This window comes from Micrasema longulum, unplaced genomic scaffold, assembly GCF_059751315.1.
Source record: "Micrasema longulum isolate JH-2025_06_02 unplaced genomic scaffold, ASM5975131v1 h1tg000732l, whole genome shotgun sequence".
NCBI lineage: Eukaryota > Metazoa > Arthropoda > Insecta > Trichoptera > Brachycentridae > Micrasema > Micrasema longulum.
This window is the reverse complement of record NW_028277927.1, coordinates 913,233-929,751: the sequence shown is the minus strand read 5'-3', so window position 1 is coordinate 929,751 and position 16,519 is coordinate 913,233. Positions and strand designations below refer to the sequence as shown.

Genomic DNA, 16,519 nt, shown 5'->3' with positions numbered 1-16,519 from the left:
AGTTCACCTGGAATGCATAGTTCCCTTAGATATTCCGGAGCAGAGTTGTGCAGTGACTTATACATAAGCCAACAGAGTTTGTATTCGACCCTCTGTGGAAAACGTAGCCAGTGTAGTTCCCAAAGTAGTGGAGTGATATCACTGAACTTAGAGATTCCGAAAATAAGTTTCGCTGCGGCATTTAATACAGATTGTAGGTGAGTCATTTTGTTCATTGGTAGACCTGCATAGATACCATTACAATAATCGACTCTAGACACTACAAACGCATTTATTAATTGACGGGTGGCATCAACCGGCAAATTTTTGCCTATGCATTTAATTTGTCTCAGCTGGTAGAAGCATGAACTTATCGTTCTACTAATTTGAGCGTCAAGAGAAAGGTCAGAATTGAGTAAAACTCCCAGTAGTTTAACGGTGGGTAAAGCGGTACTCCCTACATTAGGTAGAGCCGTATCCTTGATCAAATTCTGTCGTCTGCCTGAAGCCACCCACAGTTATTCAGTTTTTGATGGATTTAATGTTAGTCTGTTTTCAGCCATCCCGTTTCCTATTTTCTTGATGCATCCATTAATTAAATTGACAGCACACTTCTCTCGCCTGGTTTGCAATAAAAATAAATCTGCGTGTCATCTGCATAGCAGTGAGACCACAATCCACATATAATTTTAAACGACGAAATATAATTATTTTATGCTAAATAATCGCATGAAATTTATTTGTATTTTAAAACACTACATTTGAATTTCTATGTTAGTAGCAGGCACAACATTTAACTATGTATGTATCTAGTACCAAGTGACAGCTTCTCTAATCGAAAACCTCACCGTACACTCCTGATGCCTAGGTACTTAAGGATACTCCTATAAATCCTCTTTTATATTATTTTATTGTATACACGATCAAACATGGACGTCGTTTTTTATTTAAGTAAAAAAAACAAACAAACCACTACGACTTTTCCCCGTAGGAGTAGGCAGAGAGAATAGAAATCCACTCTACTCTGCTTTGGCAAACAGACCACGATTTCCCCATTTAAATTAATACATTTATTCATCTTCTCATGCGATCATGTCCATCTTTAATTATTGTTGAATTAAATCATTCTGAGTCTTTTTCGGTCTTCCTCGTTTTTTGTATCCATCAACCTTAGCGTCGTAAATATTATTTAGCCGTTCTTTCGCTCTACATGACCGAACCAACGCAAAACTCCTTTCTTGATTTTGTCGATAATGCTTGTCTCAGCCTTACATAATGTACGGATCTTGACATTTGCGCACCTCACGCATTTCGACAGCATTTAGCCTACTTTCACATACATTTTTCCCGTTTTATATTGCGCATCCTTACATAAAGACCACCACTAGGACTCCATTGCGAACGGCTAATGTTGCCTCCATAGACAAGTATTATCAAAGTAATCAGTATTTTTCTTCAATCGTTCATTTGTGCACGTCGCAATAGTTATTCCTGCTTATGTACTTCACCACAATACGTATTTTCAAAAACAATATAAAACCTCAAACAACATCGAGAAAAATGCGTTACTGATAACAAGTCATTATTATTCATCCTTTTTTATTATTATTATTGTGACTGTCAATTGTTCTTAATACGAGAGTATAATTTCATAGAATTGCTGTGTTTTACTTCCATTTCCCTGTCACATGTCACATTATCTAGTTATCGTGCAAGTATTGTCCTAGAAATAAGTACACGTCGTAAAAAAATAATTATAATTATTTATAATAATTATTTGCAAAATGGCATTTCCATAACTTGATTATAATAATTGACTACGATTTTTTTTTAACATTTAATTTTTATTTTATATAAACTCATAAATCGCCTTTGATTATTGATGTGTGTTTACTCAACGATAATAAAAACTCGTCATTTAAATATTCAATAATCATTATAGACTAATTCCACAATCGAATTATTAGAGTATTGCAATCGCTCAATTGTATAATATCGAATATGCCCACTGTAATGTTATGTCTTTCTTTTTTGGTGTCTTTAATGTTTATTATCTTTTTCTCTATAGTTTATTGTACCTATTAAAATTCATAATATTATATTTGAATTAATTGGTTAAAGACATATACATTTCATGGCGAAAATGTGTATGTAAATTTACTCTCTACGACTAAATTTAGTTATAAAATTCAATATTTAGCAAGAACCTTAACTTTATTGGAGTTCTACTTCGAATTTGTATGAAACTTGTGTTGATACGTAATAAGTTCTTTTTAAGGTCAGATGATAAAGAAAATATTAAGCAATTCAAATATTTAACACACGATTAAAGCCCGTGAGATGAAGACAATATTAAAGGATTGGGCTGTTAGGTGACTTTTCATGTTTTAAAAGCCACGAAGATAAAACAAATCTTGGACGATATTGTGCGTGACGATTTCGCAGGTGCTATAACCCGAATTCACCAGTTGCAGAAAACTGCGGCGTCCTAAAAAGGTCAAAATATTCGCATTCGTAACCATTCAGCGCAATAATTGGCTTGAAGAAATTAAACGAGAATCTCCCGCGGACCTTATAAAATTGCGTACACCTGTAATCTCGTGAGTTTTGTACCGCTGACTCTTTTACAAGTTTCTGATGTAAAAGTGGTCTTCCAAATAAGCGTGTAGTTCGAATTTGTGTGTAAATCGTCCATTTTACGGAGATTTAACAAGGTCAAATACATTTAACGAAGTTATTACTTCATATAAAACGAGGATGTCTGCAAACAAAATATTATTAGAATACCTTTAAGATACGCCAATAAAAACAAAACACATGTCAAATATAATTTATAGAGGACAAGAGATAAGACGTATTATACACATCGTTAAAGTTTTAGTAGAGTTTGTATGATTAGAAATCACAAACTCATCTTAATTAAATATAATTTTAAATGATTATGGAAAATACATCGAGAAATAGTTCTTAAATGAGATACTCTTATTTGTAAAACAAAATAATCGAAACAAATGTTTAAAATGTACTAGTATAATATGGTAACGATATTAGTACATTAAGAAAATGTCGAATACCCCAAATACCTTTTTATCGCACCTATATTTTATAAGGTGTGATAGAAAATTTTCATTAAGCTGAGATAATGTGTGTCGTTATATATTATCCCATTCGGCTACGTTATTTTAAGTTTTTTTTTTTCAATACTTGGAAAGACACCTGTGCTGAAACTATGCGTATTTGTGGTAAAATTTATAAAATAATATATGTTTTAAAAATATGATTCTTATATGTATTTTTGTTAGAATAGTTAAAAAATACTTTTGCTACTTGTATTGAATAATTTAATGGTTTAACTGCGTACATGGGGTTAATTCAATTTATTTTTGCTAACGAAATTCTCGTTAATTTTTGACGAATTGATTTTGATTTTTTTATTACCGGTTCCAGGGGCTTCAATGTTTTTTTCACGTGCATTCCGTTAACCTCCACGATCGCCGGAACCAGCGGCTTGACTCCGTGAAGGGTGAAGTGGGTGTTGGACAGCAGGGCACTCGTCTTTTGGGCGATCTCGTTCAATGGAGGAATAGTCCGATTAAGATTTTTTTCTACTATTTTCTTCTCGTGCACAAACACGCCGTATTTAAACAGAGCCCTATATACATATCCGAAAAACACATTTTCAACGCGCTCAAAAAAGCTCATGTGAGGTCCGAAAGAAAGCACAATACACGGCATGTATGAAGAAAAATCCGGCTGCGCGTAGTACGAATACGTCCACGGAGTCAGGGGATGAGATTGTAACCCGATTACTGGCGCGTCTATGAAGTGCGCGACGCCCATGGCGCACTCGCTGTTAAATTGTTCCAACAGAATAATATCGAATTTCACATTGTTATTTATAATATTGTGCACTTCTGGTAGATTAGTCAATACATCGCACATTTTCTTCGCTAAATCAATAATCACGAATGATTCTATCAAATGGGGAAATCGCCCCGACACGAAGCTGTCCGTATCGAACACCTTAAAATCCAAAGTTTCTCGGTGGAGATTTGAGAAAACTCCCATGTTTATTTGTTTCCATCCGTCAATCTCGTTCGGTGGATCGAAATGCGAGATGATTGTTAACTGATGTCCCCTCTCCGCTAGCTCAACGAGGAGGGGGTTGAAAACGTCGTGGTGGCTTCTTCCCGGGTGCGGAAAGAGGCCTAATATATTTAAACTATCTACTCCGAATAACAAAGAACTCAGCACAATAAACCACTTCATTTCAAATAACAGAAATAACTCGCGTACTTCGAAAACTTTCACGCGGCCGCGGCCGGTAACAACGCGCTGCGATACTTTTCCGGACGATAAAACCTTAGCAAATGTCGCGAGACCGAGATTTGTCACTCACCCGCAGTACATTTTCTCTCGAGGCGAGTTATGACACTATCAACTATCAGTCGTTCGATTCGCGAGTTGTTGTTATCGTTCACCGCCGCGTTGCCGTTCGCCGGTCGGACCGAGGAACGAGACGCGAGGAACGAATTAATCGGCACTGACCGCTGGCGCTGGTCAACTACTTTGCATGCGATGCTCCCAGTTCCTACTGGTGGATAGTCCTAGGTGGCCTATATTATATGCGTGGATTCATTACTTATACTGTAGCAATACGAGCAGCATGATTCAGTGGCAACAACACTTGACAATCTGACAATTCAACAGGAGCCTAGCAATAATTCAATTGATGTTAATGACTAGGTACCTACTGATATTATATTTATTAAGGCACAAACAATTTATTTATACGCCCAGAACAAATTTAAACAGTTTTGAAAGCACTCATAGCAGGGAATATTCATTTATAAATCAAATAAAAATTTGTGCAGGCATACAGGTATTTAATTGTATAAAGCAAACTTATAGTGGTAAATAGTATCAAAAACAATAATTAGCAATCAGATTTTAATAAATGCATCAGATGCCCGGGTTAGAAATATTTTGTTTACGCAAAATAATTCATCTTGCACGCTGCATACCGCACGTCGCTTCTGAGAACTTAAGTCTCCTTGGCGGTGCCCACATACACGTAAAAATTGCTCGTTGCCGAACGAAAAAAGCCGCCCGAGGTAATTCTCTGTTATCTGATAGCCTTGGCATCTTGTGCTGAAAGAAGGTAATCCATAAACTAAATTACAACACTCTTAATAAAGGTTTTTTGAACATTTGATCCTTTGATAAGAAATAAGTTTTTTCGCCTATGGACAACCTGGACACGAAAATAAAAAAAATTGTAAAATAACGCTGCATAAATTGAAAAATTATTGTACCATAAAAATAATATTGTTGTAGGTACTTTATTATTATTGTTGAGTATTATTCCCCCAACTCAACACAGGACTGTAGTCTCATAGAGTTGGGACTAGTGTCTCAATAAATGTAAGCAAATCAAATATTTGTGAATTAATAAATAAATTTTTTGATCGTGCAGTCATATCAAAAGTACCCAAAAAAACGTTTATCAAATTTGATTACCCTTTTTCCAACAAATAGAAATAGTTTTTTTTTATCACCACATTCAGTAATTAAGTATTGAATTTAACCTCTAGTTTATTATTTTTATGTAAAAGATCGTTTTTATTCATTTTACATCTGTTCGCCACAATTTACGAAACACACATATTTAGGTGTTCTCAAATACTCAAAAACATTAGTTGGCAGGAAATTTGTAATCAAATCGTTAAATTGTTTAGTGTTTGCCGAAGCATTAGCATTATTTAAAATATTCATGCATATTAAAAGCATTTGTGAAAACGTCAACAGAAATAAATGCTTACCTCAAGCAGATATTTTAACATACACAGATAATAACTATATCCATTATTGGTAAAGGTCATTTTCTAGTTGACTGTCTCTATTTCAGAAAATAAAATTTGCAAATTGTCGTGATCTACTATCAACAACGGCGGATGTGCGAAAAATACGACATTGACTTTTTCTTATATTTGATCTGATGAAAAGGTTTAATAAAGGCTTTATATTTCAGGTTAGAAAAAATTATATATATGTACCTAACCCAACTATCAAAGGACATACTTTTGTACTGATCAATTTGTGATGTGTCAAAAAAATTAAACCGCTCTCATGTAAAGTTGAAGAAAATATTACGCGTTATTGTTCTACGATCATAACAAAATATTGTATTAAATAAAATATTCTATTGAGATTTTTTTCCTTTGTTTTAAAAATAATTACTTTATAGACTGTTTTGCATAATCCTTTTACAAAATTAAGAATCTAATAACTAATTCATTATTTTTCCATTTTTTTAATTACAATATCTGAACTATCATAAATATATTTTAATGTTTTTTTATTTTCTTTGTTATTTTTTATAACTTTTCAGTAGTTAAATGTATTATTTCTATGTAAATAAACATTAAATTTAGGAAATGTTCATCCAATTTAAACACGCGATTTTTTTAAAGTCAAAAATATCTTTATTTTTTGAACAAAACTCTTAGATTTTAAAAAATCCAAAATAAAATGTTTTTGTTTATTTACTTATATAAATGATTTAATTCATCAAATTTTACTGCATAATATTAAAATACAAATTTACAATAGTTACATCTAAGACATATCATTTTTGTGTACCATTTTTTTATAAAAGCAATTATTATTATACTATATACAAAAAAAGATATTAAAGAGTCCTTTTCACTAGAGAAGCTGGGAAATCTGTTCAAAGAAGGACTGTAGGTACACTGTTCAAATAAAAATTTACACTGTTCACATGTCACTGAAATATTTTTTTCTATACTTATAGTTATATTGAATGTTATAAATGTATTCCATTAACTTCAATTCATCAGAAACTTGTTTTTTGTACGATTTTTTTTATTAATAAAAAAATGTATTTACATAATTTTCTCAAGGCAAAAAAAAAAGATCTTTGCGACCCACATAACGAAATGTGACTATTATAAAAATAAGCAGTTTAAATTACAGGTATATTTCTTCTGAGGCAATTTATTTCCCATAATTTATTTCCAGGAAAAATCAGAGAACTTCGTACCTTTTAATAAAATACTATTTCTCGTAAACAATTATTCGCATAAGTAATGTTTGTTGTATGTTTGTAAAACGGTTTTATTACTAATAACAATGTTTACAGCTCATAATCGCGTCTCATCAATTTACAATGAAAGTACGGAGGTACGTCGAACGTGCATAACATTAATCTTTATACGGTGACACATAGCCCAAGGCACAATTTTGATTGATAGAACATAACCCACTTAGCTATTTGCATATGTTTATACATTATTGCATGAACGAAAAGAATTATATATTTGACAATGAAGATGATGCGATGGCCAAGGTTCTGTATTCTCGAGCGACAATTGACCTCGCAGTCGGCCTGGTGGTCCCGTAGTTGGGGTAAGTTGTTGCGCCTACATTTTTTACCACAATACATTAAAATGAGGAAAGTTTTTTTTTTTTACATTTAAATTTCATTGATAAACCCCTACGGGTTACATACATTTAACAAAATATTTTTACTATTTAAATTCACATTCTACTGTTAATAATAATATTTTTAACATCTTTTGTAAAGGTTGTCTGAGTCTTTTGTTTAGTTTTGTCTGGTAGTTTATTGTATAATTTCAGTCCATGGTTTATTAGTTTCGATTGTCCTTTTCTTGTTTTAAAAGATTGTATATGATATTCTCGTATTGTGTTCATGTTTACTACAGTTTTTTTCAAGTTTTAATTATTCGTCTACAATTACATCAGTGGCTAATTTTAAAGAGTTCAGTTATATTTAATTATTTAGTTTGTTTAACAAGTTATTTAGTTGCTGTTAGATAGGAAAGGTCATATACTAACTTTAATATTTTATTTTGCTGTCTTTGTAGTCTGTTTATGTCATTTTGATTTCCTGTTCCCCATAGTAGTTGCATTTAACATATTTTAGATTTTAAGGCTTCATACATTCTTTTTTCCTTTATTGGAACAAAGTTTTTGATTTAAAAAAAAAGACTCGATAAAGTCACCACTTTGCTAATTAAATTGTTGATATGAATTGTCCATGTCAATTGTCTGTCTATTGTTAGTCCTAAGTATTTAACATGTTCAATTTCAGTTAGTCGTTCATTATTTATGTAAGCATCTACTTTGTGTCATTTTTTTCTAGATTAAAAATGGATAATATTGCATTTTTTCATTAGGTGTAAGTAAGTTTGTGTTTGTCCATTTAGTCAGCATAGTAAGGTCTTCGTTTATGTCAATGTTTGTTAATACGTTTGTTTGATTTTTATAGAATAGTCCAATGTCGTCGGCATACATAATAATTTTTCCTTTAAAATTAATATATAATAGTGGACCCAAAATAGATCCTTGTGGGACTCCAAAATCTGTTTGTGTTTTACTTTTTTTTTCATTTACAAAGGTATACTACTTCCGATTTTTTAAGTATGATTTTAATAGTTTGAATTTTTGAGATTTTACTACTATATCATCTAATTTTTTAACATGGTCTCAATGTGTACCGTACCAAAAGCTTTTTTAAAATCTATAATTATCTAAAAATATCTAATATTAAATCAAATAAAGGTATTTTTTGCAATCACACTTGATATAAAAAATCGACAACATGAAAACTTCAGAAAAAAGGTAATTAATAAAAATAATCAGCATTGCCAAACTTAAACTAAATAATTATCAAACAAAATACGATTTTAAAGATGGTATTTATTTTTATCATTGGTAACAATCACAGTTTTACAATTTTGTACTAGCTGTGATTATTGTCATTAAGATTAATTAACTAAACTCGATAGTTTTTAACTAATTTCCTACTAAAATCTTTCAAAAACAACGGCATAATAACGTAATGCATCACTAAATACTTATCAGATCCACAGTTGTAGGGATTTTCTCTACGTGCCAAGCTGCTCCTTTAACGATTTCAAGTATGTTGACATTGTTTTTCCTGGATTGTAACATAGCCAAGGATCTTGGGCATTGCAAAATTACATTTTAAATGATCTGTTTTCTCCTCTTTCTGTTTTGCTATTGTAGTTAAGCATCCTACAACAAGAAAATGATTGAACACACTCAAGCTTAGACACAAATAAACATCAACCAGAGCTGGTTTACCCGGAGAACAACCAGCCCCGTAACAGCGGAACTTTCAACCCCATATTTCACTTTAAAGCATGAAAACATATTCTGGCATAAGTGTTGAAACAAAATATTAAAAAAAACTCTAACGATATGATTTCTGACTATTTCAACTACAAATTGGTGTATAACATGTATGAATCGGTTCTTAATTAACCGAGATAGACTAGAAAGTTTAAGATCTCGACTCTCGCCATTTGTGTGTAAATATTTTTACCTCACATTTTCCTGAGAGAATGCGTCGTAAAGCATATCAGCTTTAATCTGCAATAAACTTTATTTAAATACCAAAAATATTTTCACTTTGTGAAGTGACACTCTACGTATTTTAATTATTTATATATAAATTAAACTAAATTTTATAGACATATTTTATACACTTTACATATTTAGACGAATACGTCTCGAAACCGGTAGACATGAAAAGTTGGTAATCGGTTGAATACTTATACCTACAAACAATAATTGAATTGTACATATTTTCAGAATTATTTATTTAAATTCCCATGTGGCTTTTTATATTTTTTAAAAACAGTAATAATAATACAAAAATAACGTAAAGGATTATACATGAGACTTGAGTGATAGGCATTTTTTTATATGGGTATCAAACAAAAAAAACGAAAGTAAGGTAAATAAAATATGAGTATTTACGTTTATAAATTTCTATTAACCACTTTTTCACGGACGACGTCGTCAACTCATGAGTAATTTATTTTCATTTATGTCAATTCCAATTTCCATCAACAGTGAGTGTGGCCTTCAGCGTAAAAATGGTGCGATGGTAACAATAATAAGCATGTACTGATGATGTGTGAATCTTTAAGTTAAAACACAAATGTAATTATGTTTCACACGTGCAACGCAAAATTTACATGTACGTAATATATTTACATTCCAATGGTTTGCTTTACTAATGAACGCTTAGTGAGTTGTATGTAAATTATTCTTCGTAAACTTTTAAACACAATAATAGTTTTCAGTTCTCACTAGTACTGATAATAAAATCACGATGACTTCATCAATTGTATATGAAATTTATCCCTGTTTTGTTTCATCGAAGACGTTGGAAATTTGAAAAGTTAATTACGTTTTTAAATTTGTAGCCGATAAAAATTAGTTTTATCATCATCATCATTGCTATTTTCGCACTCAGTGGTGCATATGGTACTGCATTTTTATGCCAAATGCAGCGTAATTTATTATCTGTTTCATATAGGTAAGGTGATTATTGAGTTAAATAATGTTTAATTGTATCAGTATATATTATAAGTTTCCCATAAAAATAAGGAAATAAACTGTATTAAAAAAATTGCAGGAGTGTTAAAAGTGTTTATAATAAATAAATGTTTCTATACTAAAAATTATAGAATTAAGAAATGCTATAAATAAATATTTGGAAGATGCAATAGAATAATTTTAAATGTATTAAATATAAATAATGTAAGTAAAAGACACCATAATCTTGTATAATATTTACTGTTTGTGTTTTCTAAACTTTTGAAAATTTTTATTATTGTTCATATTTTTTATTTAGTTTTGGTTAGACGGTAAGAAATTGCTGGTGACAATAATTCTGCCATTTAACTATGTATACCTTTGTTATTATTTGTGTATGTATGACATTATATGTGTCCGTTTCCAAATTAAGAAAACAAAAAGACAAAACAAAAAAATACAAAAAAAATTGTCAATGATGTATTCTCCTTCGTTATTTTTCAACAAATAATTCAGATCATGTACGAGGTTGTCAATTTTTTAAAGTTTGAGATTAACAAAAATTTACTAATCTGTTTTTCTTCCATACTTTTATTTGTTTTTTGTTTGTCTTGATATTTTTATGCATTTTCATTATATGTTTTTGTATTATTTAATTTAGTACTCACTTTTAATTGGCATATTATTTATTACTCTCAATTTTTACTATAGATACGTATAGAATGAGTTTATAGAAACTATGTCTCAATTATAATTTCAATTATGTTTTTTGTATTATTTCCTATTGATTTCAATGATACTATTTTTTTGTATATTTGATTATGTATGTAACTAAATTTGTATAAGTAATTTATATTGAAATACATTCATATCCGATTATTTATATACGTCGTCTTTGGAATTTTATTATTTATAGTTTGTTTTTTATTTTTGTTGTTATTCTATTGCATCACCTGTTATTTTTATTTAATTAATTTTACTATTTATTTTTTTGTTAATTATTACGGCTTAACATGGGCACAGCCTAAACAGCCTTAACAAATGTATGTGGGAATGAGTGTAATTTTGAATGAATAAATAAATATACCTTCACCGTACACTGCGCAAATGTCGGGAGCAGCTTAAGCAACTTTATTCCCTCGATTGAACACGAAAAGAAAGAGGTGTCAAAAATTGCTTATTTTCGTCTTCTTGACATTCTATTTTGAAGGTTTGTAATAAAATCAATTAAAACATGTCACATAAAAGCAAACACAATATCTCCGACAGAAAATTTTCTTTCGAATGACGTGTAATCTTTTCCATTTTATTAAACTTTTGGTGCTTATTTCAAAATTTGGGAAAAAATCGACACAATTTATATATTAACGGCTAAAACACGTAATACATATTATTTTTTTAGCAAATTCTAATTTTAGTTTCCTTGAATAATTAGTTTTTTTTCCGTTTTACATTTAAATACTTGTAATTTTTATCGTGTGCCAACTGCATACCCACAAAGAATAAATATAAAATTCAAAATTACTACAAATATTTTATAAGAGTATTAGGTACATAATGATTCCCAAAGTGATTGTGTTTTTTAACGTTTATCTATCGAAAAAATTATTACCAACGATTCGAGTGATCGTACCCTATAATTCTATACAACTTAGTCAACATTCAAACCATTCATGATCTCCAGACTCGCAAACAAAAATATTGCCGCCTAATTCCGAAAGATGGCGCTGTTTTAAGAAAAAATGTATTTTATGGTACGGACCAAGGTTTAATACAATTATTATTGTTTAATTAATTAATATGACTTTAGTAATTAACAATTTCGATATACTTTAATGAAATTTTAATAGGCTGCATTTTTCATACTAATTTTGATATCGTCGTGTCTTCAAGTGGAGATTAAAATGCATTTTTTTCTTCGATTTCTTAGCCTGACGATACAATTTTTTTCTTTTAATACAGCTATTATTATAAATACTGAATTAATAATCATCACTTTCCTATCGGCACCCAGTGGTGCATAGGTTACTGCATTGCAATTGGCAAAATAAGCGGTTCACAATAGAGTCCTGGTCTCGGCCCTGATGTATGGGGGCGAAGTATGGACTTGGAAAAAAAGGAATGAAAGTAGGCTGAATACTGTTGAAATACAATCTCTCATGCACAAATGTTGAGATCCGTACATTATGTAAGGCTGAGATAAGCATTATCGACAAAATCAAAAAAGGAGCTCTGCGATGGTTCGGACATGTAGAGCGAATGGACAGCGAAAGAACGGCTAGAAATATTTACAATGCGAATATTAGTGGATGCAGAAATAGAGGAAAACCGAGAAATATATGGCATGACCGAATCCAACAAATGTTTGAAGATGGACATGTTATAAGTCGGAATAATCGGCGCGAGTGCATAGGAGTGTGTATAAATGTAAAGAAAGCGAGATATTTATGCAAAGATAGAGTGATGTGGCGATATATCCAATCTGCCTACCCTTACGGAGAAACGGCGTGATAGTTTGTTGTTTGTTAGTTGTAAAAATACGATGTTAACGGTATTAATATTTTTTTACGTCGGATAAATTTTAGACAAAGGTTAAAAAAAATATGCATGTTTTTTTTAAAATATAATATAAAGTTTATACTTGAAGCACTAACTTTGTGGCTATTTATTAAAAGAAAATAAATAAAACAACATTGTTTTTAACCACTCTTTTTTTTCCACCTACCGGTTTTAAAGCAATCAAGCTTCTTCGTCAAAGTTTACATGTATGCATGTTTTTATTTACGGGGGGCAAAAAAGTTTTATTTGTACATTTTATACCGTGTCGATCGAAATTTATTTTCGAAAAATAGTGTAGGAGAGGTTAAATAACGTAATATGATCATTTTTGACATTATATTATCAATATGTATTAGTGGCATATTTATTATTTAGTTTTGAATCTTGAAGTATAATAAATAACAAGCGTAGTTATATGTGTGCTCTAATAATAATAATATTGAATAAATATAAATCTTATTTGTAAATAGTTCATAACTAGTGTCTTAACTTTAAACCTGAATTTTAGTATGATGTGAATGAACATTGCCTAATTTATTATTTTACAACACTATGCTAATTAAAAACGGTTTATTTAAAAATATATATTTCACATTTATTATTTTACTACAAAAATAATTTTGAAAAATGGCCTTTTGGACAGTAATTTAATACTAGCGGACCTGACGTTCGCTTGCCTGCTATTAGCTGGTTCAGCCAACGCAAAATCTCGAAAAATTTGAATTTTCGATAAACTAACTATGTGACATTGACACTGCGATCTAAGCGCCAAGAATCAGGTCCAATTGTGAATCTAAACCAGTGATTCCCAAAGTGGTCTATATCGACCCCCAGGGGTCTATGACAACCTGCAAGGGGTCTACGTAAACGAAAAAAAAAATTGGGGTCCATGAAATAAAAATGGGGGTCAACGATAGTGGATCTCAACATACACTGATAGTACTTCTGTACTTCTGGCTGCAAAAAACATACCCGCTACTTATCCTGTATTATGGAATATAGCGAGAAAAAATTTAATTTCCTTTCCATCGTCATACCTAGTGGAAAGGGGGTTCAGCGCTGTTACCAATTTCCTAACGAAAAAAAGAAATAGACTGGACATCATTGGCCGAGGAGATTTAAGATTAAACCTGACAAAATTGACACCAAATGTTGATAATTTATTATTAAAGCATCAGGTTCATCCTTCACACTAAAAACATTTACTTATTGCTTAGTTTATTTTATGTTACGTTTATTTTATATAACAGATACAAAATTTTATTTTGTATAGTTCTAATTTAAATTCAATTAATAAATGTATAAAACTTAACATTTGTTTTAACTTTAAGTTTTTAACACTAAACATCACTACAGTTAGAAATTTATGAAAAATCAATATCAGGTAAGTAGGGGGTCTACCAAAAACCGAAAAATATGGCAAGGGGTCTACGACACAAAAAAGTTTGAGAACCTCTGATCTAAACCATCCAGGGACCGTACTCGAACACAAAAAAAAATTCGTCCGAATCGGTCCAGTCGTTAAGGATTTCCGTGACATACACGCGAACAGAAGAATTATATACGAGTATATAACCGAATTAATAAAGAAATAAGAACACACTATATTAATTTTCGCCTTTTTTGAGCTATTTACATATTCGTAACAAGAATTGGTTTTTAGTTTTATCTCCTCGGCTAAGAGTCTTCGACGTGCTCAAATCAAAATCGTGCAAAAATCAATGCTATAGTGCCATAATCCAGGGAGAAAATACGGAAATATGTTTAAATGAAAAAACGTCAGGCTGAGGACTCTAATTGGATTAATATTGGATTTAAGATTTTAATATCTACAAACACGCGCAGCGCAAAGATCTACATTTCTCTAAAACCGGTTGAGTACAGAAGAATTATATATGAAAAGATAACTGTTGTTCACTTTAAATATGTATGTAGACCTGTTGGTTTCCTAGATAGATTATCATAAATAAAATAAGTTAAATTAATAAAATAAATAAAACAAATAAAATAACTAGAATAAATAAAATACACCAAATGAATAAAATAAATATTTAAAAAAAGATAAATAAAGTAAATATAATTTTTAAAAAATAATAAAATAAATTAGACAAATAAAATGAACACAACAAATCAAATAAACGGAAAAAAAATATAGGAAAAAAAAAGATAAAAAAGTAAAAAAATATTAATTATAAATAAATTAAATGAATAGACAATATTTGATCGACATGTACCCATCTGATGAATCGCATTATTTAAAAATAACTTCATAAATACCAATTCGAGTTGAAGAAGATTCTTCTTAATATGCATCCCGCTGACTTCTTGATATCCTGGTAATAGTGGCTTCACTCCGTGGAGGGTAAAGTGGGTGTTGGATAATAGCGCACTAGTCCTCTGAGCAATTTCTCCTAACGGTGGTAGAGTCCTGTTAAGATTCCGCTGAACCGTTTCTCTCTCGTGAATGAACACACTGTACTTGAAAAACAATCTGTAAAAATTTTCCATCAAAAAATTTTCAAAACGCTCCAAGAATGTCATTCGTGGTCCGAATTTAGAAAATATGCACGGTATGTACGATGGAAAATCTGGTTGACCATAGTAAGCATAAGTCCAAGGCATGGAAGCGTGCGATTGTATTCCAATAATAGGCGCATCAATGAAGTGTGCAACTCCCATGGAACATTCGCTGTTAAAGTGCTCCAGTAAAACTACATCAAAATGTTCCTTATTATTGATCATATCCTGCAGTTCTGGTATGGTCGTCAAAACCTCACACATGGTTTTCGCTATATTCATGATCACCGTACTTTCAAAAGCGTGTGAAATCTTATCCATTATAAAATTCGTTCCGACAAACATTTGTAGATTTATTGATTCCCTGTGGAGACTTGAAAAACCACCCATGGTTATCTGTTTCCATCCCTTAATTTCGTTCGAGGGGGCGAAATGAGATATAATAGTCAGCTCGTGCCCCCGACCTATAAGCTCCTCTAAAAGTGGCTGGAAAACGTCGTGATGACTCTTCCCAGGGTGAGGAAAGAGACCCAATATTTTAACGGCATCTACACTCAACGTCACACAACCGAAAAATAAAATTAACTTGATCATTTTAACTCACTTCTAGACAATACAAAACTTTTAATTTAACTTATTATTATTTAGATAAATCTCGTTTCTTTGTTGCATTTAGTAACCGTTTGTATTAAACCCCCTCGTAAATTTTCTAAATTAAAATGAGCACATTGTGAAACCTGGCGGGAGCAGTTATACGTCTCCAATATCTAAGCGCGTACTGATCTCATGTGCCAAGATGTCTTCATATTATAGGTACATATTATGTTGTTAATAATGACATACAAAGCACAAATAAATGCATCATTTTGATAACTTTAATATGAAATCATTTGAAGTTTAAAAGTATAATATTATCGTCTCATCAGGAAACAAAACTACAATAATATCATGTTTTACATAATACAATGCATATTCAGAAAATTACTTAAATAACATACAATCTCAATACAATTATCATATAAATGTTAAAATATTGAGAAATGCAATTTACGCATGTATGACACACAATAAA

General features: G+C 31.0%; 1 protein-coding gene across 2 annotated transcripts in view; it reads right to left on the bottom strand.

Moving 5' to 3' along the window:
• Nucleotides 1-16,227, bottom strand: part of LOC148279318 (UDP-glycosyltransferase UGT5-like) — a 48,175-nt gene extending 31,948 nt beyond the window's left edge. The window contains exon 1 of one of the 2 annotated variants that reach the window (XM_088230147.1): nt 15,208-16,227. In XM_088230147.1, the coding sequence (XP_088086273.1) occupies nt 15,208-16,041 (834 nt within the window). In that variant the 5' untranslated portion in view covers nt 16,042-16,227. Of the gene's footprint in view, nt 1-3,417; nt 4,416-15,207 lie in introns of those variants that run through there. The other variant, XM_088230148.1, reaches the window with a different exon arrangement.
• Between the last annotated feature and the right edge of the window lie 292 nt (nt 16,228-16,519).